The 26,461-nt window shown below is 51.4% G+C and overlaps 1 protein-coding gene across 3 annotated transcripts in view; it reads left to right on the top strand.

Annotated features, from left to right (window-relative positions):
• LOC146801785 (E3 ubiquitin-protein ligase TTC3-like) overlaps positions 1-26,461 on the top strand; it is a 1,762,960-nt gene that overhangs the window by 698,252 nt on the left and 1,038,247 nt on the right. For all 3 annotated transcript variants that reach the window (XM_085621278.1, XM_085621277.1, XM_085621276.1), the window contains exon 28: positions 22,395-22,664. In XM_085621278.1, the coding sequence (XP_085477404.1) occupies positions 22,395-22,664 (270 nt within the window). The remainder of the gene's footprint in view (positions 1-22,394; positions 22,665-26,461) is intronic.

The raw sequence follows: 26,461 nt of genomic DNA, 5'->3' as shown, positions 1-26,461 counted from the left end.
CCTCGACTCGATGAACCACCGGCGCCGAAAAAGTCCACGGCTGCCTCTACGAACCTGGTCGGTGCAAAAGCCTCAAAGGCGCTCCAAACGCGACCCTTTGCGGCACAAAGCAGCAAAACCAAGACTGCCCTCCAGGACCCGTCGGGTTCCGGACCGATCAACGCTCCGGCAGCCTCTTCGGTGCCAGCCAACATTACCTTTGGCTTGCCTCCGTCCACAATCCCGAAAATATTCCAACTCAGGACACGGGTCGCCCAGTCCACGAGTACACCTACCGAGACGTCTCCGGCACGTGTCATCGACGCCAACACTGGCAGAATGATTCTCCACGAGCGGAGAATAACTTCGGAACCACCGTTGGACCCTTTCAGGATCCCACTAAAAAGGAAGCTGCCTGTAGAATCAGAACCTGCCCTTTATGAACCTTTCCACTCATCCTACCAGGAACCACAGTTATTCTCTCCCACACACTCCGACACGGATGCGTTGGAGGACTACATGGAGGACCAAATCCCCTACCGTGGAGACATGGACCCTGATGACCAGCAGGACCCTGATCACACTTGGGGCGACCCAGTGGACCCAGGTGCACCTCTCGATGCACAGGACCCGCAACTCTATGGGGCAAAAACATCTCCCACAGAGGATACTGCAGCCTTCAACGCTCTTATCGAACGTGCTGCCAATAACCATGGGGTGCAGCTTCACTCTGACACCATCGAAGATGACTTTCTTATGGACACTTTCGCATCCTCCGAACGGCATGTAAAGACTCTGCCCATGTTGAAAGGAGTCCTCAAACCAGCCAAGGACATTTTCAAGGAACCCACCAGGGCACGAGTGATAAACCCCAGGATTGATAAGAAATACCGATCAGCACCTGGGGACCCTACTTACATCAGAGGCCAATTACCACTAGACTCCATTGTCGTAGCGAATGCTCGCAAGAGGGCACACTCGCAAACGACAGGTGACGCTCCTCCCCCGGACAAAGAGTCCAAGGTGTTAGAGACCTCTGGCAAGCGAGTTGCCGCCCAAGCTGCCAACATATGGAGCATAGCCAACACTCAAGCGCTCCTTGCTCGCTATGATATAGCGCACTATGACACACTGGAGCAACTATTCCAACATCTCCCTGACCAGTTCAAGGAAGGCGCAGAAATTCTCATCAGAGAGGGACAGCTACTCACAAATGCTTCCATCAAGTGTGCACTAGATGCCGCTGACACAGCTGCCAGGGCCATAAACACAAGCGTCATGCTGCGACGCCATGCCTGGTTACGAATCTCTGGATTCAAGCCTGAGGTACAAAATAATATACTCAACCAGCCTGTCAACCCCGACTATTTATTCGGCCCGGAGGTTGACACCACCCTTGAAAAGATCAAAAAGGACACGGACACTGCAAAGTCCATGGGCGCCCTCCAGACTCAGTCCTTTCGGAGCGGCTCCTTTCGTCGCCCCGGAAACAAGGGAGCAGGTAGAGGACAGGGGTCACAACAAACGTATAACAAAGGCAATACACAGACCACCTACGATAAAAACACCCGAGGTGGATATCGTGGCTCCAGTACAAAGGGCAGAGGACGCGGCTACGGCAACACCAGGTCCTCCCCCAAAAACAAGCAGTGACGCCCTCTCCCTTCCTCCCGACCACATAACACCTGTCGGGGGAAGGCTACAAAGGTTCCTGTCCACGTGGAACTCCATCACCACGGACAGGTGGGTCAAAGATATTGTCAAATACGGTTACTGTCTAGAGTTAACCTCCACTCCACCCATAATACCGCCAAGAAACCGTCCTATGTCCTCAGAGCACTTAACGCTCTTGCAGCAGGAGGTGCAAAGTATGCTTTTAAAAGGCGCTATAGAGGTCGTACCCGTCCACGAGCAGGGCACGGGAGTGTACTCCCTCTACTTCTTGATACCAAAAAAGGACGGGTCACTCAGACCTATATTAGACCTAAGACCCCTGAACCGGTTCATTCTTTCAGAGCACTTTCACATGCTCACTCTCCAGCAGGTCCTTCCGCTTCTCAAGCAGGGAGACTTCCTAGCCACGCTGGACCTCAAGGATGCGTATTTCCACATCCCCATTCACCCCTCACACAAAAAATACCTCAGGTTTACTGTTCAGGGTCAGCATTACCAGTTCAAAGTCCTCCCCTTCGGCGTGACAACAGCGCCCAGGGTTTTCACGAAGTGCCTAGCTACGGTGGCAGCACATCTACGGAGGCAGCACATACACATCTACCCCTACCTGGACGACTGGCTCGTTCAAGCGAAGTCAGCCCAGCAATGTGCCAGCCACATGTCCCGCACCATTCACCTTCTTCACAGTCTGGGATTCTCACTAAATTACCCAAAGTCCCATCTCCAGCCCGCACACGTACAACAGTACCTAGGTGCGACTATAGACACTCTAGCGGCCACAGCTCAGCCAAATTTAGTGAGGATCAACAGCATGCAACTGCTGATCTCCAAATTCAAACCCAAACACTCACTTCAAGCGCGAGTGTTCATGCAGTTGATAGGCATGATGGCCTCCTGCATCTTCATAGTCCCACACGCGAGATTACATATGCGCCCGCTTCAGGAGTGCCTAGCACGTCAGTGGAATCAGGCTCAAGGACAGCTAAAAGACCTAGTGTTGGTGAGCGGTCGGGCATACAACTCTCTGCATTGGTGGACTCCACAAAACCTTTGCAAGGGCCGACCGTTCCAAGAGCCTGTTCCACAAATAGTACTGACAGCGGACGCGTCTCTCCAGGGATGGGGAGCTCATGTACTCCACTACACAGTGCAGGGACTATGGACGACACAACAGAAGAGGATGCACATCAACCTTCTGGAACTGATGGCAATCTTCCTAGCCATGAAGGCATTCAAAGTACATCTGTGCAACAAGGTCGTGTTGATCCGGACGGACAACATGACCGCAATGTACTACATACAGAAGCAGGGAGGAACGCACTCTCCACAGTTGTCTCATCTGGCTCAGAGCATGTGGAAGTGGGCCATTCAGAGGAACATGTTCCTCATGGCGGAACACCTCCCCGGCAAGGACAACCAGATGGCGGATCTGCTCAGCAGACACAGCCACCAGATGCACGAGTGGGAGTTACACCCATCAGTACTCCAGCCGTACTTCCAGCAGTGGGGTCATCCGGAGATAGACCTGTTCGCCACAAGCGAAAACGCAAAATGCCAAAGCTTTGCCGCCAGGTTCCCACATCCGCAGTCGCAGGGCAATGCGATATGGATGAACTGGTCCGGCAGATTTGCGTACGCTTTTCCCCCAGTGCCACTGATACCGCTGGTGGCTCGCAAACTCAGACAACACTCCCTGACACTCGTCCTAGTTGCTCCTACGTGGGCACGCCAGCCATGGTACACCACCTTCCTCGAACTTTCCGTGGTGCCGCATCAAAGGCTGCGGATCAAACCCGCTCATTTGACGCAGAACCATGGAGAGATTCAGCACCCAGATCCGCAACAGCTGAACCTGGCAATCTGGCTCCTGAAGTCCTAGAGTTTGGCTATCTCAACCTGCCACCTGACTGTATGGACATCATCAAGGAGGCCAGAAGACCCACTACAAGAGCTTGCTATGCAGCCAAATGGAAAAGGTTCGTCATTTATTGCAGTAATAATGACATTAACCCGCTGGACGCATCCATCCAAAACATCATCTGCTACCTATTACACCTATACCCATGCAATCTGGCGTACACCTCTATACGTGTCCATTTGACTGCAATATCAGCCTATCTGCAAACCAGGCAGCACCTCTCTCTATTCAGAGTGCCTGCCATCAAAGCATTCTTGGAAGGACTCAAACGAGTCATTCCACCTAGTCACCCACCGGCTCCGATGTGGAACCTCAACCTGGCCCTCACACGCCTAATGGGTCCACCCTTTGAACCTCTACACTCATGCGAGATTCAGTTCCTCACCTGGAAAGTAGCTTTCCTGGTAGCGATCACTTCCTTAAGAAGAGTTAGTGAACTCCAGGCACTAACCGTTCAAGAGCCATTTATACAGGTTCATGCCAACAGGGTCGTACTACGTACCAACCCAAAATTCATGCCCAAAGTAATATCGCAGTTCCACATGAATCAGACTATCGAACTGCCCGTTTTCTTCCAAAACCCGCAAACTGTCGCAGAAAGGGCACTCCACACACTAGATGTACGAAGGGCCCTCATGTACTACATCGACAGGACTAAACCCTTCAGGAAGACAAAACAACTGTTCGTTGCCTTTGCCCCGCACCACAAAGGTAACGCCATCTCCAAAGCAGGGATAGCCAGATGGATAGTTAAGTGTATTCAAATCTGTTATCAAAAGGCAAAACGCACATTAACTATTCCACCACGAGCCCACTCAACACGTAAGTTAGGGGCTTCCATGGCTTTTCTAGGAAATATTCCCCTGCATGATATATGCAGAGCAGCCACATGGTCCACTACACACACTTTTACTAAACACTATTGTGTAGATGTGCAGTCAAAACAGCAGGCAGCTGTAGGACAGGCTGTTCTAAAAACTCTTTTTCAGACCGCTGCAGCTGGCACGGGTAGCCGCCGCTAATAGAGGGCACTGCTATACATTCTATGCACAGATATGAATTCAGCAGCCCACATGCCTCGAACTGAATATGCTACTTACCAGTATGCATCTGTTCTTGGCATGTAGGGCTGCTGACATTCATATCGCCCTCCCTCCTCCCCGGCGCCTGTCGCAGCTGCAGCTCTCAGAATTACTGTAAAGCATGGTCATCACTTTCTGTATCTACTCCATCACTGCCACAATGGCGAAAAACAATCTGAGGATGGAGGGGATGCCCATGCGCACTGTAGTCCAGGGGAGGAGTCACCTATCCAAGGATACTTCGAAGACTCTTCCAGGACAACAACGTGCAAACATCCGGACCCAACACTAGGCGGCGATCTATGCACAGATATGAATGTCAGCAGCCCTACATGCCAAGAACAGATGCACACTGGTAAGTAGCATATTCAATATGTGCAATTGAGTTCAGAAACTACGTGCTTCCACTTCCATAGATACCCTTGATAGCACGGTCCATGATTGCCCATGGGAGCGCGATTGTCATAAAGTCACCATCATGACGGCCTGGACACTACGCTCACATAGGGCTTAGTTTCTACTCGTGGGCTGACCCCCGTTGTTTTCCCAGCCTTGGTTTTTAAGATAAGCGTATTTCACATTGAGGTATTGTTTAATTTATAACTCTGGACTATACCTCTTATTTTCCTCAGAGCGGTGCCTCCTTTAGCCTGAGCAGTTGCCAGGTGAGGTGAGGCGCATACCCAGAATTGTCCGGGTAAGTGTTAAACAATGAGCATCTTATTTATTTGATACGATGCATATACTAATATGTGTTTTGCATAATTGAATAATATTTCTTGTGCGTCTTGTGACCTATGATATATTGCTGTACCTTCCCGCTTACTTTTCACTGTGTTTGTTTTCACTTTAACAGGTAATTTCTCCTAGACCTAGTAAAGGTTCAGGTTGTATGATTTACCTTTTTCTCACGTTTAATATGCAGTAGCTTGTCGTGGTCCTGACGAAAGCTGGGGTACAAAATACCTATAAGCTGAAACATGTAGACCAGATCCAACACAGTTATTTGTTTAAAACTGTCACAGCACTGTTTTAATTTGGCATCAAGGCAGCACTTAAATAAAAACCTTTTTGTGCCTTGTTTTCCAATTTTATCCATCACATTTAGTTCACTCGCACTGCACACATCACCCCATACCATTTTGCAGATTGGTTCCTTTCATTGGAGCAACACATCTATAGTTGCATCTGGGACAATCTCTGAACCTCTATCAATGTTCATCTGGTGATGGATGGTTCTTTGAGAAGTCCCTGGTTTCCCAAATGATGAAGCGAGCCACTCTTGAGTGGGTGATGGGAACCTTTTTATGCATATATAGATCTTTAATGCATATGTATCCAGTGTGATATTTGGGCACGAACATGCTGTTATAGTATTTGGGATACAGCACTCCTTAAGGTCACTTGATTTTTCAGACTCGCAGTCCTTTTTTTGTTAGATTATTGCCTTGACAGCCAAGTCCGGAGGGATGGCTTCTTTGGCCGTTCTGTCCTCCAGGACTTTCTGGTGTGATCTTGGTTCGCAGACCCACCACCGGGGTTGGTATTGCTTGGGTATCTATTCTAAGGTGAGGAATCTAACTAACGCGTTTCTTTCAGATGAACAAGTTACTTACCTTCGGTAACGATGTATCTGTAAGAAACATTAGTTAGTTAGATTCCTCACCGACCCACCCATCCTCCCCGTTCTGCGAACTGACATCTAGGGTTAAGGTTATCCTTTTCAGGCCCCTAGATTTTATTTTTGGCACCAATGTCGTTCTCTTGCATGGCTCTGCGGTCCTGGCGCGGAAAGCTATGTACGAGAACTGACGTCAGCGCGCGAGGGTGGCGTCTAAGTACTCTGACGTCATCCCGGCGCACGACGCCGACGACGGACGCGGAGCCGCAGACGACGCCTAGCGACGCGCAAGGGTATTGCTGACGCAAAATCTTTCCGGATCCAGCCTGATGCCTGGGGATATTCTCAGGTGAGGAATCTAACTAACTAATGTTTCTTACAGATATATCGTTACCGAAGGTAAGTAACTTGTTCATCAGGTGGCTCCATTTGGCTCCCCCTTACGTCGATGGCTACGTTGACAGAACCCATTTAGAGAACCAGTATGTCTAAGAGGAGACTATGGACTGGTATGGGGAACTTGGGGATGCCAGTGGTCTGGATACTTCCCCAGACTATGGCATGCTCTCTCCACCTAAAGTGGTTACGGAGGAGGGGCGTCCTATGCTATGGTGGTTAAGAAGGCAGCTGAGGTCCTTGGACTGTAACGGTCAGGACTAATCTCCTGACCGAAGTACTTCAACGTGGGTCTTCCACCTCTGAACCCCTTTTGCTCTTTAATGAGGCACTTATGGATGTCCTTCTAGGAACTTGGACCAAGCCTAGCCCAGGTTCTCCTGTGAACAGGACGATTGGACGTCTGCATCGCCCAGCACCGGGCGACTCAAAGTTTCTCAGCCAACACCCCACCCCAGAAAGTTTGGTGGTGCAGGTCTCTACTTCCCAGGGTGCATTCCCTTCTGCCCCTCCGGATAGGGAATGCAAGAGACTGGACTCATTTGGGAAGATGTTGTTTTCTTCCTCCAGTCAGGCATTGCAGTCGGTGAATATTGCATGCATATTGAACTGTTTCTCCCACTCTCTTTGGCAAGACGGTTGCGCTGGTGCTGCCACAAGTCCCGGAGGAGGCCCGGGCTGTGCTCTCCCAAGTTGTCAAGGACTGGAGAGATGCAGCAAAATTCACCATACGGTGTGGTTTGGATATGACCGATTTGCTGGGCAGATCTATTTTAACGACAGTGGCCTTAAGGCGCCACGCCTGGCTTCGCACAACTGGCTTCTTGGGGGATGTCCAGGCCAAATTGATGGACATGCCCTTTGATGGAACCTGTGTTTTTGGGGAAAAGGCAGACTCTGTCCTGGTCAGGTTCAAGGACTCTCGAGCTACGGCCAGATCCTTGGGCTTCTCCTCCACTCCTCGTGGCCAGTCTTCCTTTTGCCCTTTTCGTGGCAGTGGAGGGGGTTTCCAGCCATGTCAGCCCTATCCTAGCCACCGTCCCGCACAGACTGCCCAAGCCGTGCGTGGACATGGACGCGGTACATTCCGTCCTCGGAATGGAGGCCAGAAGTAGTCTACCACACTGCCCCCGGCAGCCGCAGCCTCCAAGCACTCCTAGGCTGATTTTGCACTACCACTCTACTCCAGTGGGTGGGAGAATTCGTCAGCATCTCCCCTGCTGGAGATAAATAACATCAGACAAATGGGTCCTGCAGATCGTCCGGGGAGCTATTCTCTTCCTTTCCTTTCTTTACCTCCTACTATTCTGCTGAGTAAGGAATGGCTGGCGGAGGATCACTTAAAGCTACTCCAAGAGGAAGTTACATCTCTTTTGGCCAAAGTTGCTATAAGAAGGGTTCCAGTTTCAGAAGTAGGCAGTGTCTTTTATTCCCGCTACTTTCTGATTCCAAAGAAGAACTAGGGGCTTTTGCCCATTTTGGATCTTCGCACCGTCAATCTTACCTCAAAAAGGAGAAATTCAAGATGCTAACTTTGGCTCAGGTCTTGTCTGCCTTAGACCAAGGAGACTGGATGGTGGCGTTGGACCTGCAGGATGCGTATTTTCACATTTCCATCCTTCCGGGCCACAGGTATTACCTGCGGTTCAAGGTAGGCCACGAGCACCTTCAGTTTACTGTGCTCCCCTTCGCCCTTACCAGTGCCCCTAGGGTGTTTACCATGGTGGTGGCGGTGGTTGCAGCTCATCTGCGCAGGTTAGGGGTCTCAGTCTTCCTCTACCTCGACGACTGGCTGTTGAAGGCGTCCTCGCCCCAGGCAGTTGTCTCCCACCTTCAGACTACGGCGGACCTCCTGCATTCACTGAGGTTCTCTATAAACATGCCGTAGTCACACCTGACTCCTTCTCAGCCGCTCCCTTTCATCTGAGCTGTTCTGGACACAGTGCAGTTTTGGGCTTATCCTCCCGAGCAGCGAGTCCAGGATATTCAGGTTATGATTCCGATATCTCAAGGGTTACCTTTATGCGATGTCCGCTTTTTTGCAGCTGCCAGACCAGCCTTCTCTCTTTAAATCTCCTATTGTAAATAGATTTCTTAAAGAGGTGGTTCACTTGTTTCCACCTACGCCCTTTATTATGCCACAATGGGACCTTAATTTGGTCCTCACTTACCTGTTGTTCACTCCTTTCGTTCCTTTGCAAAATTGTTCCTTCTAGCTGTTGACCATCAAAACAGCTTTCTTAGTGGCAATTACATCGGCCCCAAGGGTGAGTGAGTTGCAGGCGTTATCTAGCTCGCCTCCTTACCTTATGTACTTTCCGGACAAAATAGTGTTTCGCACCACTGCATCATTTTTGTTAAAGGTGGTTCCATCTGGGTCAATCCATTACTTTGTCCTCCTTCTAAGGAAGAGGAGCGTCTCCACCGACTGGACCCAAAAAGAGCGTTGTTGTTCTACCTTGACCACACAAAAGAGTTCCAAGTGGATGATCAACTCTTTGTGGGGTATGTAGGAGCAAAGAAGGGAAAGGCAGTGCAGAACAAAACCATCTCTTGTTATGCCTTGGCGAAGAACCAGCCCCCTGAGGAATTAAGAGCCATTCCACCAGCCTTGGTTCTGGGTGTCCCAGTCCAAGACCTCTGTCGGGCAGCGACGTGTGCATCATTGCACACGTTCGCAAAACATTATTGCCTTGATGGTCAAGTGCGCAGGGATGGGCACTTAGACCGCTCAGTCCTGCAAGACTTTTTTGTCTAGTCCATGAGTCCTCAACCCACCGCCGGGATAGTATGGCTTGGGTATCTGATTCAAATGTAAGGAATCTGCAGCTAGAAATCTCTATCAGATAAACAAGATACTTACCTTCGGCAACGCATTACCTGGTATAGACTCTATCTAGCTGCAGATTCCTTACAGCCCCACCCATGCCTCCCCGTTTTTGCCGACTGATGTTGTAGGTCTAGGCTTACCCTCCTTTCAGGGCCCTAGTTTTGCACACGTCTAAGTAAGTCACTTTGTGACTGACACTACCGATGCCATCGATGTCACACGGAGCCAAATGGAGCTACCCGACGTTGCGTGCAAGGGGTATCGCTCAGCAAAAATTTCTGGATCCAGCCTGACGCCTGGGAAATTCAAAGGTAAGTAATCTGCAGCTAGATAGTCTCTACCAGATAATGCGTTGCCGAAGGTAAGTAACTTGTGCATCTGTAATGGCTGAAAGATTTTTTTCTTCATACCTTCAGATTCACACTATAATTAAAATATACCTGAACAAAGCATCTACGGTGACTCTAATTATGAGCCACAAAGTGTCCCAGGTAGATTTGCTCTTCCCAGCTGATGAGATTCCTCCCATTTTCTTTATTAGTGTTTCTCCATTTAAAATTCTTGTCCGTCTACATATTTAAAGTAATTTTTAAACACAAACTTTAATTGAATGCCACCATTAATATCATGTATCATGATTGTCTTGTCCTGCCAGACCTCTAGTGTATGGGTCGAACGGTATATGCCCTGCCCAGGCGCGCCGACATCAGGTTTCTTCTTTTCCGCGTCATGACGCGTACCCTGGAAACCAGCAGTTCCTGGCCTTGTTTCGGGCCTTCTCAGCACCGTTGGTGTTGTACCGGAACAGTGTGCAATGCCCTCCGGGTTCAAATCCTGTGAGGTCTGTGCGCGTCAGATGTCGGGCACTGACCCGCACCTTATTTGCATGTGGTGCCTTGGTGTGCACCACGATTCCAAACAATGCGGCGACTGTCAACAGATGAAGCCGAAGTCCCTACGGGACCGCCGTATGAAGTTGTTGGCCGCACGACTCTCTGGCCCAGCTTCTTCTCGTCGCCGCTCTCCCTCTCCAGAGGGAGCTCGTTCCCGAGGCCCTCCTGCGACCGGCCCCCTAAAAAAGGTAAGCGGAGCCAGAAGCATCCACTGAGGTCCACCTCTCGTAGGTGTGCCGCTGGCGCCCATTCCTCTCGTAAGGGGTCAGCTACTGGCGCCCGGATGTCACCTCCTCTACACCCTCCTTTTCCAGGAGATTGGAGCGATGCTCGCCCAAATGGAGGCCTACTCCCGGGCCTCTCAGGCCTACTTTGAGTCCCCCTCTCTCCCTGGTGCGCCTTCGGGCCCCACAGAGGTGGATGATACTCTGGCTGGGCCCTTGTCGGCGGATCCTTCCCCGACCAGGGTTGTGTACACCGACTCCGAAGCCGAGGCGACTATGTCGGGCTGTGGCCCAGACCATCCTGGTCGCTCTAGCACACTCCGCCAGTCAGCGCATAGCCCATGGCGGCTTCCTGCGCGGACGGCGGGAGCAGCGACGCTGTGCTCGATGCCAGGCTCACACCGCCAGTCAACGCATAGCCCTGTGCGGCTTCCTGCGCGACGGCCGAAGCGGCGTTGGCGACGCCGGGCTCAGAACCGGGCACCACGTCGGACCCAATGACGGGCTCGACGTCCAAACCCACAACAAGCTCTAAGCCTGATCCCACGTCTGGGGCAACGCATCATCCGACGTCGGTCGACATCGAGGTAGCGTCCATCGTGGAGGCCGTCGATGTCCAGTCGACTCTGACACGGCACCCGCTGACGCTGCTGTCGACGCATCCCTCGCTGCCGGTGTCCATCTGTTCATCGATACCGGCGTCCATGCCTGGGGTTGACCTCTCTCCGGATTCCTCGTTTCTGTCCAGCGGGGTCGGGTGACTCCAGTATCCGCTACAGCCTTTTCGGAGGCTGCTGCTGCTTCCCCTGGTCGGGGGCCACTGGTGCAGGTCCCTAGTGTGGCATGGCCTTCGGGTCGTTCCCCAGTCCCGCTCTTTATGGCAACTGGGAGAATAAGCCTCCAACCGTCTCCTACAGATGGCCTCTTGTCCCCTCCTAGTTTGACTACTGAGCTAGGGGCCGCCTATGCGCGGACTATCAACCGGGCAGCTGCTATCCTCGGCTTTCAGCCCCCAGTGGTACCCCTCATCCCCGATCCCTTAATGGATCTGCTCCATCTCGAGCCCATTACCGTAGAGCCCTTGCTACCCCTTGGGGGTGCTTTATTAGAAGCACTGTGTGGCGCGTGGCCATGGCTCTCTTCCGGAGCCCCGGTTGATCAGGCCATTGCTGGTAGGCACTTCCCCCCCCCCCCCGGTGGATCCACTTTGCCTGTACCTCCTTCCTGCCGCTCAGGGCCTGGTAATTCAGGCGGCCTTTGGGTTGCAGGACTCCTCCACTTTGCCCTTGTTTCCTCCAACTCGAGAATCCAGGTGGCTGGATGCATGTGGAAGACCACTTTTTGCTTCTTCTAGCGCGGCCATCCGTTCCTTAAACACTACATGCGTGTTTGCACGAGCATCCTCTGCACTCTGGGACTCCGTGGCTAACCTTCTCCCTTCCCTTCCGGAGGAATTCCGCCCTGAGTTACTCCGTCTTGTCCTTCACGTCAAGGAAATGGCTCATTTTACATTACACTCCTCCCTGGATACCACAGACTCTGTGGGCCGTGCTCTTGCTCGGTCGGTGGCTTTGCGCCTTCATGCCTGGATGCGTGACAATCGCTTCCCTGATAATATTCGGGAGAGCCTCCAAGACATGCTGTTTAATGGAATCAATCAATCAGGGTATTTGTAAAGCGTGCTACTTACCCGTGAGGGTCTCAAGGCGCTGAGGGGGGGGGGGGGGGGGGGGGTGCCGCTACTGCTCGAAGAGCCAGGTCTTGAGGAGTCTTCTGAAGGCGAGTAGGTCTTGGGTCTGTCGTAGGTGGGTTGGGAGGGTGTTCCTGGTATTGGCGGCGAGGTAGGAGAAGGATCTGCCGCCGGCGGTCGTAAGTTGGATGCGGGGGACCGCTGCGAGGGCGAGACTGCCGGAGCGGAGCTGGCGGGTGGGGGCGTAGAAGCTGAGTCTGCTGTTCAGGTAGGCTGGTCCGGCGTTGTGGAGAGCTTTGTGTGCGTGGGTGAGGACCTTGAAGGTGATCCTCTTGTCAATGGGGAGACAGTGCAGGTCTCTCAGGAGGGGGATGATGTGGCTGCGGCGGGGGGCGTTGAAGATCAGTCGGGCGGAGGTGTTTTGGATGCGTTGTAGCCGCCGTTGGTGTTTGGCTGGGATTCCTGCGTAGAGTGTGTTGCCGTAGTCCATTCCGGTGCTGACGAGGGCCTGTGTCACTGTTCTTCTTGTTTCGGTCGGGATCCACTTGTAGATCTGGCGGAGCGTGCGTAGGGTGTTGTAGCAGGAGGAGGAGACGGCGTAGACCTATTTGGGTCCCACACTGACTCGGCGATCTCCAGGCTTCTGTCAGGGCTACCGTAATTCTGCCGTGCCACTGACTGCTTCACTTTTCTTCTTTGTTGTGGTCTTCCTTTATGGACCAGTTTTTATCAGAAGCAGGTTGGTGCCTCTGTATTGTCTGTATAGCCGTATGGCTAGGTTGTTTTTGTTTCAAGTCCTCTGACTGTTTGTTTTGCCAAGAGGACCCCCTTCTTGCCAGCGGTTGACCCTTGCCCTATGTTGGGTATTGGCTGGTGGCAGGTGTCTGCCTTTGCCTTTGTACGCTCCTGTGGAGTTTTCATTATGGGTCTCCCTCTGGGGCTCATATACCTCCTCTTACTGCGTCCCGCAGGGTTGCATCGCTCTGTTGTCTGTAGTGCTTGGACTCCAGGTCTAGGTCTATGCTGTGTGGTATCTACCTCGCATAGCCTGGCATCTTGCTTTTGTCCATGGTCCCTCTTTTGGTGCCAGCCCCTTCTGGGTTGTTCTTCCAAGTAGTTAGTTGCCGTTGACCTCTCTGTTGTAGGTTGTTATGGCCTTTTGGCTTATTCCCCAACAGTTTTCTCCACATCCCAGCTGGGATTTCTACGTTACACTTGCATTCATAAATGTGGCAGACTCGTGGAGATGGTTCCCCCTGAACCCCGCTGTTCCTGGCGTCTAGGACCCGTGAGTTGGTCCTAAGTACTCCCTTGTTAGGCTCATCTTTTCTTCTAAATTGTCCTGCGAGGGGACTGTTCTCTCTTCCGGACTGCGGGCAGGCGTTGCTTATGGCCTGGCCTAGTTCCACTTTCTGTGTAACTGCTGGTACTTTTGAGCGTAGCGTAGTGCCTGGGTTTCGCCGGGTTTCAGCATCTTCTTGAGGCTATTTCTGCACCATGTTCTTCCTCATGGCTTGTGCGGCCCATTGCCTTCTTGCTATTGGGCGCATCTCAGCTGTTCCTGCTGTCTTGCTTCCTGGTGTACCTCCTGGCCGCGTATGAGCGTCTTTCGGGCTGTGTAGGGGCATCCTTTCAATGCTCTCCACATGTCTGACTGGCAAGGGTCTCCGCAGTACTCTTCCTCTGTGGGGCATGTGAGGGCGCTGCGCGTTCTCTCCACCATACCACTTAACCAGTCCTTTGGGTTGGCTTGTCGACTGCCGCATCCTGCGGTTCTTTCGCACCATGAGGTTCAGTTCTACTTCCTGCGAGGTGCTGAACTATCTATCTGAAAGAAACACGTTAGTTAGATTCCTCACCTTAGAATATCCCCAGGCGTCAGACTGGATCCGGAAGATTTTTCGTCAGCAATACCCCTTGCGCGTCGCTAGGCGTCTGCGGCTCCGCGTCCGTCGTCGGCGTCGTGCGCCGGAATGACGTCGTCGGAGTACTTAGACGCCGCCCTCGCGCGCTGACGTCAGTTCTTCTTTTTTCCGCGCCAGTAAGCGCAGATCCGGGAGAGCTACCCCTTTAGTCAATTTTTGACTAACTTTTTCGATCCTTTTTGATCTAGTCAATCGACTCCGGTGCCGGTAGGATGCCGGGTTTTAAAGCCTGTGCTGACTGTAGCCGCCTGATGTCGGTTACGGACCATCACCGCCGGTGCCTTTACTGCTTGGGCCTCGATCACGACGCGGAGTCGTGTTCCGACTGCGAGGCCCTGACCTCGAAGGCTAGACGGGAGCGGTCCCGTAAGCTTCTCGAGATTCGCCACTCGGCTCCGCGCGCCTCTCGATCCCGGTCCAGGAGGAGGTCCAAGGATCGGTCGCGGAGCCGCAGCCGACGTCCCCATCGGTCGTCGGGATCCAAGTCTTCGGGTAAGTCGAAGCATTCCAAGAAGTCCAAGAGGCGACACCGCTCTTCGGACTCCCCTTGCCGGTCGCGAGACTCTGCCGAGGGTCAGGGTGGTTCCACCCCCGCGGCTCCGGCGGAGCCGCAGGCGCCGCGCACGTCCCCATACCCTCCGGTCCCTGGGACTGACGCGACGCCGGCGGAAGTCAGTGCCTTCCTCTTGGCCATGAGGAATCTGGCTCCGCCGTCGGCGCCCGCTGGTGCGCCTTCGGGCCTCGCGGACCCGACTGGGCTGCCTTGCCTGCCGGTGGCTCCGGCCCCGGCGCCGTCGACGGCTCCGGCCTCGACGCCGCAAGCGCCCGTGGGACCCGTTCTCGAGTCCCCGCCGACGCCGGTCGACCTCGTCACGCCTCCTCTGCCGGCGTCGACACCGGTACCACCCCCGACGCCGACGTCGACTCCGTTCGACGTCGAGCCCCAGTTCAGTCCCGCTCCGGGCCCGGCGCCGGTACGGCGTCTATGGACGCCGCGATCGGCGCCGCTAGAGACACATTATGTCTACCGCCCGGCTCCGTTACTTTCTCCTCTATACCAGGAGTCGGATGATGGGGACAACTGGGAGGGATCCAAAGATCCTATGGCCGTTCAGGCTCAACTGTCCCAGGACTGGGCAGATGAACTGGGGGAGGCCAGTGGCCTGGATACCTCGCCAGACACTGGATTTGTCTCTCCTCCGACTGTGGCTTCGGAGGAGGGCGCTGCTTTCTCTGTGGTGCTGCGCAAGGCGGCCGCAGCCCTTGGGCTCGAGCTGCCTGCCGTGGCTGTGAGGACTAACGTCCTTACTGAGGTGCTTCAGTCTGCAGCAAGCTCCACTGAGCCTCTGCTGCAATTCAATGAGGCCCTCATTGACGTTCTGCAGGGCACCTGGTCCAAGCCCTCCACAGTTCCCCCTGTGGACAGGAACGTCGTCAGGCGCCACCGCCCTGCTCCGGGCGACCCCAGTTTTCTGTCCCAACACCCTACCCCTGAGAGCCTGGTTATCCAGGCCTCCACCTCCCAATCCTCTTTCCCGACCGCCCCGCCGGACCGGGATTCCAAGAGACTGGAACAGTTTGGCAAGAAGCTGTTCTCCTCCCTTAGTTTGGGCCTGCGGTCTTTGAATACCGCTTGTCTCTTGGACCGTTATTCCCACTCTCTGTGGGATGCGGTGGAGGACGCGCTGCCCCTGTGTCCGGCGGAGGTCCGGACACGACTTACCCAGGCTCTGGCCGATGGGAGGGATGCCGCGCGGCATGCTATACGATGTGGGCTTGACACCACGGACTCGCTGGGTAGGGCCATTTCTACGACAGTGGCGCTTAGACGTCACGCCTGGCTGCGGTCCACGTCATTTTCAGGCGATGTCCAGAGCACTCTTATGGACATGCCCTTTGATGGCACTCGCCTTTTTGGCGAGAAAGCGGACAGTGCGCTGAATCGCTTTAAGGACTCCCGGGCTACGGCCAAGTTCTTGGGCCTCTCGGCCCCGCGATCGCAAACTTCCGCCTTTCGCCCCTTTCGTGGCCAAGGAAGGGGTGCCTCCTCATGTGCGCCTAGCCACCAGCCGCAGAACCAACCTGCGCGCGGTCGCGGACGTGGTTTCCACCGAGGCGGTTCTGGAGGACGACGCGGTCAGCCCACATCCACCCCGGCAGCATCCGCCTCAAAGCCTTCCTAGTCCGAGCCTTCAGGCCCATTCCACGCCAGTGGGCGGCAGAGTTCGCCATCACCTGCTCCACTGGCGGTCCATCACATCGGACAGGTGGGTGCTGCAAATCGTCCGAAGGGGCTACTCCCTCCCCTTCGAGACGACCCCTCCAGCCATGCCACCGCAGCACCACCGTATCTCGGGGGATCATTTGAATCTTCTCCACGAGGAAGTTTCGGCCCTCTTGGCCAAGGGGGCCGTCGAGCGCGTTCCGAGCCCAGAAGTAGGTCGTGGTTGTTATTCCCACTACTTTCTGGTGCCCAAGAAAGGCAAAGGGGGCCTGCGCCCTATCTTGGACCTCCGGAACGTCAATGCCTTCCTCCGGAAAATGTTAACGTTGGCTCAGGTTCTGGCTGCCCTAGACCCTGGAGACTGGATGGTAGCGTTGGACTTGCAGGACGCATATTTCCACATCCCCGTCCTGCCGGCCCACCGGCGTTACCTGCGGTTCACGGTGGGCCAAGAGCACTTTCAGTTTACCGTGCTCCCCTTCGGCCTCACCAGTGCCCCTCGGGTGTTCACGAAAGTGATGGCGGTGGTCGCAGCTCATCTGCGCAGATCAGGGGTTCCAGTCTTCCCCTATCTCGACAACTGGTTGTTGAAGGCGGGCTCGCCCCAGATAGTCGTCTCCCACCTTCAGACTACGGCGGATCTCCTGCATTTGCTGGGATTTTCCATCAACGTGCCGAAGTCACACCTGAGTCCCTCTCAGAAGCTCCTCTTCATCGGAGCGATTCTCGATTCGGCGCAGTTCCGGGTCTATCCACCGGAACAGCGGGTCCGGGATATTCAGGCCCTGATTCCCATCTTTCGGCCTCTATCCTGGGTTTCGGTCAGGCTAGTGTTGCGGCTTCTGGGGCTGATGGCCTCCTGCATCCTACTAGTGCATCACGCCAGGCGGCGCATGCGGGCTCTGCAGTGGGACCTGAAGTTTCAGTGGGCCCAGCATCACGGCAACTTGTCCGACCATGTCTTGATCTCGGAGGGCACTGCACAGCAGTTGCAGTGGTGGCTCACGGACCGCGATTGGGTCACGGGCAGAACCCTCTCCCTTCCCCAACCGGAGCATGTCGTAGTGACGGATGCGTCCCTCCTGGGATTGGGTGGCCATATGGGAGAGGCGGAGATCAGAGGCCTCTGGTCTCCGGCGGAGACTCGTCTCCACATCAACCTATTGGAGTTGAGAGCGATCCGGCTTGCACTGAAAGCCTTCCTTCCCTCTGTCAGGGGCAGTGTCGTGCAGGTGTTCACGGACAACACCACCGCCATGTGGTATTGCAACAAACAGGGCGGGGTGGGGTCGTGGACCCTTTGTCAGGGGGCTCTGCGCCTCTGGACGTGGCTGGAACACCAGGGCGTCACCCTAGTGGTTCAACATCTGGCGGGCTCTCTGAACGCCAGAGCAGACGAACTCAGCTGCCGGTGCATGATGGATCACGAATGGCGTCTGAACTCCGAAGTGGCGCAAGGTCTCTTTCAGCAGTGGGGAGGGCCTTGGTTAGATCTATTCGCCACCGAAGAGAACGCGCAATGTCAGCAGTTCTGCGCGTTGGAATTTCCAAGGCGGCACTCGCTCGGCGACGCTTTTCGTCACGAGTGGAGTTGCGGTCTGTTGTACGCCTTTCCGCCTATACCACATCTGCCCAGAGTGCTGAAGAAGATCAGGCACGACCGGGCCCAAGTCATCTTGGTGGCTCCGGATTGGGCACGAAGGTACTGGTATCCCGAGCTACTCAGTATGTTGACCGATCCTCCGATACGTCTGCCCCTTCGGGAGGATCTTCTGTCGCAGCAGCAGGGGACGGTCCTCCACCCGAACCTGTCCAGCCTCCACCTCCATGCGTGGAGACAGTTGATGCCATTTGACTTGCCTCCTGAAGTCTGTGATATCATACTGGCAGCCAGGCGTCCCTCCACAAAGACGGTATACGCCTGCCGGTGGAACAAATTTGTGGCATGGTGCACAGCAAAGGCTGTGGATCCCCTTTCCGCCCCTCTTTCTGAGGTTCTACTGTTTCTTCTTTCTTCTTTCTTTGGCCCGGCAGGGCTCTGCCCTGGGCACCCTGAAAGGTTATCTTGCTGCCATCTCTGCCTTCTTGCGGCTACCTGATCAGCCTTCTCTTTTCAAGTCCCCTGTAGTTACACGCTTTCTCAAAGGCATTACTCACACGTTCCCTCCTGTCCCTTTTGTAATGCCTCAGTGGGACTTGAATCTTGTCTTGACATTCCTGATGTGCGCTCCCTTCGAGCCTCTTCACAATTGTCCTCTTCGTCTTCTGACTCTTAAGACTGCTTTTCTGGTAGCCATCACCTCGGCTAGACGGGTGAGCGAGCTCCAGGCTTTATCTTCAAAGCCTCCTTTTCTGTCTGTTCATCCGGACAAGGTTGTCCTTCGGCCTCGTCCCTCCTTTCTTCCGAAAGTGGTGACTCCATTTCATCTTGGGCAGTCTGTCACCTTGCCCACCTTCTTTCCGCCTCCGCATCCTTCCAAAGAGGAAGAGAGGCTCCACCGTCTGGACCCAAAACGTGCGCTCTCCTTTTATCTGGACCGCACAAAGCAGTTCCGGGTGGACGACCAACTTTTCATTGGATACGTGGGTGCTAAGAAGGGGAAAGCTGTGCACAAACGGACCATCTCTCGGTGGGTCGTTTTGTGCATCAAAATTTGTTACTCCTTGGCAAAAAAGGACCCTCCTGTTAGGCTGCGCGCCCACTCTACTTGGGCCACAGCGGCTACTACTGCTTTGGGACGGGGTGTCCCTTTGCAGGACATCTGTCAGGCGGCGACGTGGGCTTCGCTACACACGTTTGCCAGGCATTATTGCCTTGACAGCCAAGTCCGGAGGGATGGCTTCTTTGTGCCGTTCTGTCCTCCAGGACTTTCTGGTGTGATCTTGGTTCGCAGACCCACCACCGGGGATGGTATTGCTTGGGTATCTATTCTAAGGTGAGGAATCTAACTAACGTGTTTCTTTCAGATGAACAAGTTACTTACCTTCGGTAACGATGTATCTGTAAGAAACATTAGTTAGTTAGATTCCTCACCGACTCACCCATCCTCCCCGTTCTGCGAACTGACATCTAGGGTTGAGGTTATCCTTTTCAGGCCCCTAGATTTTATTTTTGGCACCAGTGTCGGTCTTTGCATGGCTCTGCGTTCCTGGCGCGGAAAGCTATGTACAAGAACTGACGTCAGCGCGCGAGGGCGGCGTCTAAGTACTCCGACGTCATTCCGGCGCACGACGCCGACGACGGACGCGGAGCCGCAGACGACGCCTAGCGACGCGCAAGGGGTATTGCTGACGAAAAATCTTCCGGATCCAGTCTGACGCCTGGGGGTATTCTAAGGTGAGGAATCTAACTAACTAATGTTTCTTACAGATACATCGTTACCGAAGGTAAGTAACTTGTTCTTTCACGCCAGTTTCTTTGCTGGGTGTGTTGTTCTTCCATGTCGGCCCGTGCTGGGCGTGGGTCAGTATCCTGCTGCCTTCGTATCATTACGGGAGTAGGTTTAACAGTGTTTTACGCTATTCAAGTTATTTAGCTGGGGCTAGCTCTGCCTTCTTGTCGACACCGTGGATACTGTGGATCCTTCATGCCTCTTGGTCTTCTTTCGAAGTTCGGCATTTTTTCAATCTGGCACAAGCATTCTGGCTTGGGTGTTTTCCTTCTCTCATCCCCTCTACATGTGGGGGTTTTCGTGTTATTCTGGATGGGCTGTGGTGCCCTCGCCTCCCCTTGATTCCCTGCTCTCTTCAGGGTTTAGGGGTCTGAAGGTTGGCTGCGCTGTCACTTCTGTTCCCACTGTTTTTCGCCCTTTGGTTGACAACACTCTTTTGGTCATGTTATTGACGTCTAGGTTCTCTCTGGACCTTCGTGGGGTTCAGTCGTAGTCCCGCCCCCTCTAGGGGTATGGCTTTGGTATCGATTCTAAGTTAAGTAATCTGCGGCTAGATGTCTCTATCAGATGAACAAGTTACTTACCTTCGGTAATGATGTATCTGGTAGAGACCTAGTCTAGCCGCAGATTCCTTAACGCCTGCCCGCCCTCCCCGTTGGCGACGACCTTTTCAGGTTGGGCTTCTTGCCTTCGCCCATTAGGTGGTTTTATTCCTCTGCTGGTTGATGTCTTCTCTTCACTCCGACTCACGAAGCTACATTCTGTTTTGTGGCTCTGCTCTACCCATTCTTGTGATTGGACGGTATGTGTCCTTTACAACCCCTACCCTGGGTTGTCCGATGTGAGTCTGATTCTTCCCTTCTATCTTCTTGAACCGCTTGAGCTCTCTTGCCTCCCCTGCAATCTAGCGGTTGCAGTCTCTGACAATGCTGCATTCGGCAGGTCCATTTTTCGAATCTGACGTCTCCTTTTGGGTGACTCTTTACGGTACTTTGTCTTTGCTCCTTGGTTCTGGACTGGTTGTACTTCACTGTCATACATTGTGGTTGCAGCCTTTTTGCCGGCTGCTATGATTGTTTGCCACGGAGCTATGGCTCCGTGGTGAGTCTTGTACCTCTGGTGGCACAGGCTCACACAGGCCAAGGGTTAACAATCCTGCCTATGCTCTGCATCTTCTTCTGCCTCCGGGGGGGGGGGGGGTTTGGACTTAACGATTGAAGGGGTCCCTCCCAGAGAGGTGCTCTGTTCTTTTCCCTAACTTTACAATATATGGTGCCTTGCACTGTCTTTCTATGGTGATTTTTTTTCACCATACCTTGTTTTTTTTTCTTTTCTTTTTCTGCACACTGTTCCCATATTTTTACCAGTTTTTGGTGGTGGCTTCGCGACCTGAAAAAGTAAAAGTCTTCTGACGAAATTTGATATCGGCACGCCGGGGCGGGGCATATATGGCTCCACTGACGTCACGTCCATGGACGACGTCAGGGCGGAGCTGTACGGCGCCGCCCCCCAGTGCGCAGAGGTGCTGCTGCGCAAAGTTTTCCGGACCAGTCTGATGCCTGGGGATATTCTAAGTTAAGGAATCTGTGGCTAGACTATGTCTCTACCAGATACATTGTTACCGAAGGTAAGTAACTTGTTCTCATAGACTGAAACTAAAATATCCGTCAGAAGTGCAAATTAACATTTTGAAAGGTTTTAATAGATACTGGTTCCTCTGAAAATGTCTTTCTTATCCGCCTTCCATGCGATTTATATAAAGTTTGTTCCCTCTGTTTTTAGCTCAGTAGTTAGCCAACAAGTTTTGATTTTAGTAAACTTCGATACATAATATATTTACTTACTGGGGCTTTCAGCCAGCCCATTTTCATCTCATGGTTTGTAATTGTCATTCACTACAGCATTGTGGAAATGGGTCAGCCCCCTTAAGCTGTTGGATAACTTTACTGAGTGACGTATCCTTCTGTTTCAAAACAAGCACATTCTCACACAAAGTAGTCTGTACCTTGGAATACTTTTACAATGTGTACTTTTCGAGACCCAAATATTTTTTTCAGTTCAATCCCTATCTTTTTTTGTATTGGTGAGTGTCCGACAACTCCTCTAATAATAGAGTTTTGTACAAAAATCGTCACAGGACAAAACACGCATTGACAAAGCCAAAAGGCTATCCGCAAACACCATATCTATTTGTTTTGCCAATGCTTTTAGTCGGATGGAAGCAGTCGGACACTCAAGGCACCCGGGTAGGTGTTGCTTCTAGAGCCATTTGCACTGCTGTGCAGTGTGACGGGCATTAGTGCATTACTGACTATTTTGTATGACCTGTACTGGCTCTTTGAAATTATTACCTTGATTCTTTTAACAAGCAGATTCATGATTGAGGAATCTGCAGGCAAACAGGTTTCCTGCAGAAGTGCAGCTACTTGGTAAATCATTTTAACTTTAAATTTGATTTGATGCATACTCACTGACAGTGTTGAAACTTTGCAATCAATAAAAACATTCGGATTTCTCTGTTGATTTTCTTGATGATTCCCTTTTAGGTCTTTTGGCAGCAGATGTTTTTCTGTCACATTATCTGTATCAGCTACTGCAGCTTGACCTGAAATCACTCTGTAGTCTTTGGAACGAAACATATGGTAGCAGACTGAACTCAGCGATCACCAGCAGAGAATTATCTGAAGTAATAGAATATTTCGATGAAGAATCACCTGAGCTGAGACGGTGTCTAATATGGTTTTTTGAAGAGTATAAAGAACTATACCAGTGTCCAGTACTGCATCAAGCTTTGGATAAATATTTTAATATAATTGGTAAGCACCAAGAAAATCAGATAGTTCACGGGTCTTGAAAACCTTTTGTATTGACTAATTTTGTGTGCATGAGTCTTAGGAATTGCTTGAATTATATTTAAGGTTGCCTGACTCTGAGTGAATGTGAATATACGTTTGTGCACTTAACCCAAGAATGTCAGTCAAGAGGTTAGATTGAGTATTCCTTTTTAGGTTGAAATATTTTTATTAGTAAAGAAATAAATTGAACCAGGGGCACGATTACATTTATTATCATACCACCAAATGAGTCCAGATGTCCTGTTCAATAAAGGTAAATATAAACACACAGATGAAGATTCAATTAAGCTTTCTCCTGCACGGTAGATCTCTTCAACAGTCACTATGACTCAATAGAGCCCTTTGAGTGAAAGCTGATTTTCAGGCCACACCCGAACTCCTGAGCATGCCCCATTAAAATCGGGTCATCCTGAATCCATACCTAAACTCTTGGAAGACCCTCGCAGAGGGATCCTAGGAGAGCATACATTTCCTCCCTTTTATGCTCCACTGTCAATCGTACAAGGAAGCGCACAGATGCAATGAGTCCTCTCACCACCGTATTGCATTCGACCTCGCAACATGGTCTTTGCCTGGACAGCGTATAAAGGTCCTCCTTGTGACCTCCTACGTTGAAAGTGGCCTAGTAGAAGTAAAACCGATTTTGAGAAGAGTGTTCTTTTTTATGCATGGTTGTCTCCCATTGAGAATTGCCACTAGGGTTTGTACTTTTTTTCCCTAAAATCTTATCCTTTGCTCTATCACCTTTACATTTTACTCTACCCTGTTGGATATTTCTTTTTATTTTTTGTGTTCCTATGCTGTTTCACTGTAAGCATTACTCCTAGTTTCTGTACCATCTACCTGGGTAAGAGCCACCTGCTTGGACCCATAAAAATCTTACAACGTACCTAGAAGAGTCAAATATCCTAGACATATGCAATTCTTCCAAGTGGTGGCACTGAGGAACCTTGATTCAGTCACTGGATGACGTTTGATCCATTCAAGACTATTGCAGAAAGGTGACAGTGTTCTTTTTTGATCTTCCACCACATTCAACACCGTTGAGTATTGCCGTTTGGCGATTGGGATTAATAGCAAGGTATTAAAATGGTTTGAGTCACTTCTAATAGAGCACAATCAGATTCTGCCAAAGCTGTTACTTGGTGTGAAGTTGTGCAGGGGTCTTAGTCATCATCTAGTGAACCTCCCACTCTTGCAGCTTAAGTTAGGACTGATATGCTGTTTTCATCCAGTCAATGAGTTGTTTACGGGTGTCTTGTCTGCAGACAAAATGGTCAGATATAACACTGTTGGATTACAAACACAGAGTTGTAGGTGATGTATTAACATGTAAAATGAAGTTAACTTTTATGATAAACCCAGGGAAAAGCACAATAGAGGGGAAAATAAAAAATGAATGAGAGATAAAGTTAAAAAATAAAAAAGGATGGGAGACCAAATACGAGTACATAGAGTAATGATAGAACAGGAAGACCAAGAAAGAATGAAAGGAAGGAAGGCAACATGACAGCAAAGAAGGAAGAAAATGCGAATGGTTGGATCGAAAAGGGGGAAGAAAGGGTGAAGGAATGTATGGATAGAACGATAAAGGGATGAATATGTGGAAAGCTGAAAGGGCTGTTGGTAGAGCGATGGGATTGATAAGGGATGGAAGGAAAAAAGAATGACAGATGGGAAAGATGAAAAGTGATAGGTGAGTGCAAAGATGGATACATGTGTACGTGGAAATATTGATGGGTGAACGGATATATGTATATATAAATGGGTGAAAGGGTGGATGCGTGTTTGGGTAGGTGCATGGACAAAAAAGTGAAAAGATGAAAGGATGGATAGAAGGAGATTGAAAGGGTGAAGAGAACTCTTCTAAGGAGGCTTTGCATGCTCCTTGTGATTAGAGGATTTGTTCATGTAAGAGGGAATTTAATTTTCTTGCTATTCTTTGCTCATCGCAATACATTGTTGGACAAATAGGTTCCAAATCTCTGTTTAACCAAATTCTCCCTTTGTCCCTCATGCATGGTTGTGCTTCCCAACCCATTCTGAAAATCAAATCTTTGGGCGTGCTGATCAACCTAGAGGCTACAGCTTAATTCAGCGATCATCACCTGCTTCTGATGGATGCCTCTTCTTGCATTCCCGGCATTTTTGTTCACCAGAATTGACTCCAGCGGCACCAGACGGTGCCATGCAGCACCATCTGTGACTCAACTTTCAGCCATGACATCACCTGGGTAGATTAGGTGTCATCTAGCACCCTAGCATCATTTCCTTTTTTCTGCGCCACTTATTGATGTACACTAGAGCACTTAACAACACATTCCTCGGTTGCATCAGTGATGAGGGCAAATGTCTCTTCAAAGGGCCTAAGACTTCACGTCTTGCAGACAGTGCATCATGAATCTGTCCCTCTCAGACCCTGACACCAACTGTGTGTGGTGCCTGGGGTTGGCCTGCAACTGTGGAGAGAGGCTACTGAAGGCGGTTTCCCCATAGATGTTCCATGTATCCATTGCACAATGACATGGGCTTGAACATTCAAATTTCAAAAGCCTCACCACACTTGCACACACAGGTTAACATTTTTGGAGTGGTGCTTAACGCTACCCTTATAAAGGTCCTCCCTCCTTATCAGATAATTTGAGCAGTGATTCTGATGTGCCTAAGTCCAGTCCAGACCCAGTCCTGCGGATATGACACTAGCTAGTATCATGCAACCTGTTGGGCTCCACACCAGATGGCAGGTTTATGCCCTCGAGTGGTGCTTGATGAGACCTTGGACTGCCATCCAGTATAGCAGCAAACACAGTGGTGTAGGATAATGGACCCTATATTAGTAGGGTAAGGTATTCATCTGTAAACGTGGGCGGAGCAGTGAGGCTTTTCCCAGTCATAGCCCATCTTACTGACTCCCTTAAGCTCAGTGCGGAAGCCCTTAGTCTCTCAACGGAGGACCACAAGTTTGAGATGCACGCAAAGATGGCAGTGCAAATGTCTCCACACTGGTGTTTTCGATTTGTGTCTCTTCGCTGCGGACTGAAATAAGAAGTGCCATAAACTTTGCGCCAAACATTTCTCTTGGTGATACCTTCAGGTCCAACTAGGTTAAAGGCCTGCTGTAAGTGTTCCCACTAATCCACTTTACATATTACTGCTTCAAGGGTGGGAAGATCGGGCACAGCTGATTCTGATTGGCACACCATACCCTCGTTCAGTATAACCAATCTGTTGACACTCCGTATTCTACTGGCCCTTCTTCTCCAGTACAAAGTTTGGTCCTCCAACCCACTCCCGGACCATGCCGTTGCATGCCTAAAAATGGAACACTCGTAGCTAGTGCACTTTTTGCCTTGATGATGAGGTTGCAATTGTGTTCTTCGCAGCCAGGAGCTTGTCTCCAGATCCTTATAGGTAGGTTGCTGGAACATGTTTGTGCACTAGTGTGAGTCGGAAGGCAGTAATCCTTTCACATCTTGCCTTTCTGACATCGTGAGGTTTGCATTGTCCTGTGCACAGCAGGGTAGGACGGTAACCCACAGTCTAAGGCAGTAATTCCCAAACTACTTAGAACCATGACCCACTTTTAAGAATGAAAAAGTTTGTGACTCATCTACCTTTTAATGGATATGAGGGGGGCGATTTTTAAATGTGACTAAAACTTCGTGTGGTTGCTCATTGTCATTCACACACAGCACATTTTACATTGAAATGGCCACTAACTTTGCACATACATACGGTTTTAAAAACTTTATAGAACA

Source organism: Triturus cristatus, chromosome 8, assembly GCF_964204655.1.
Source record: "Triturus cristatus chromosome 8, aTriCri1.1, whole genome shotgun sequence".
Classification (NCBI taxonomy): domain Eukaryota; kingdom Metazoa; phylum Chordata; class Amphibia; order Caudata; family Salamandridae; genus Triturus; species Triturus cristatus.
This window is presented reverse-complemented; position numbering and strand designations above follow the sequence as displayed.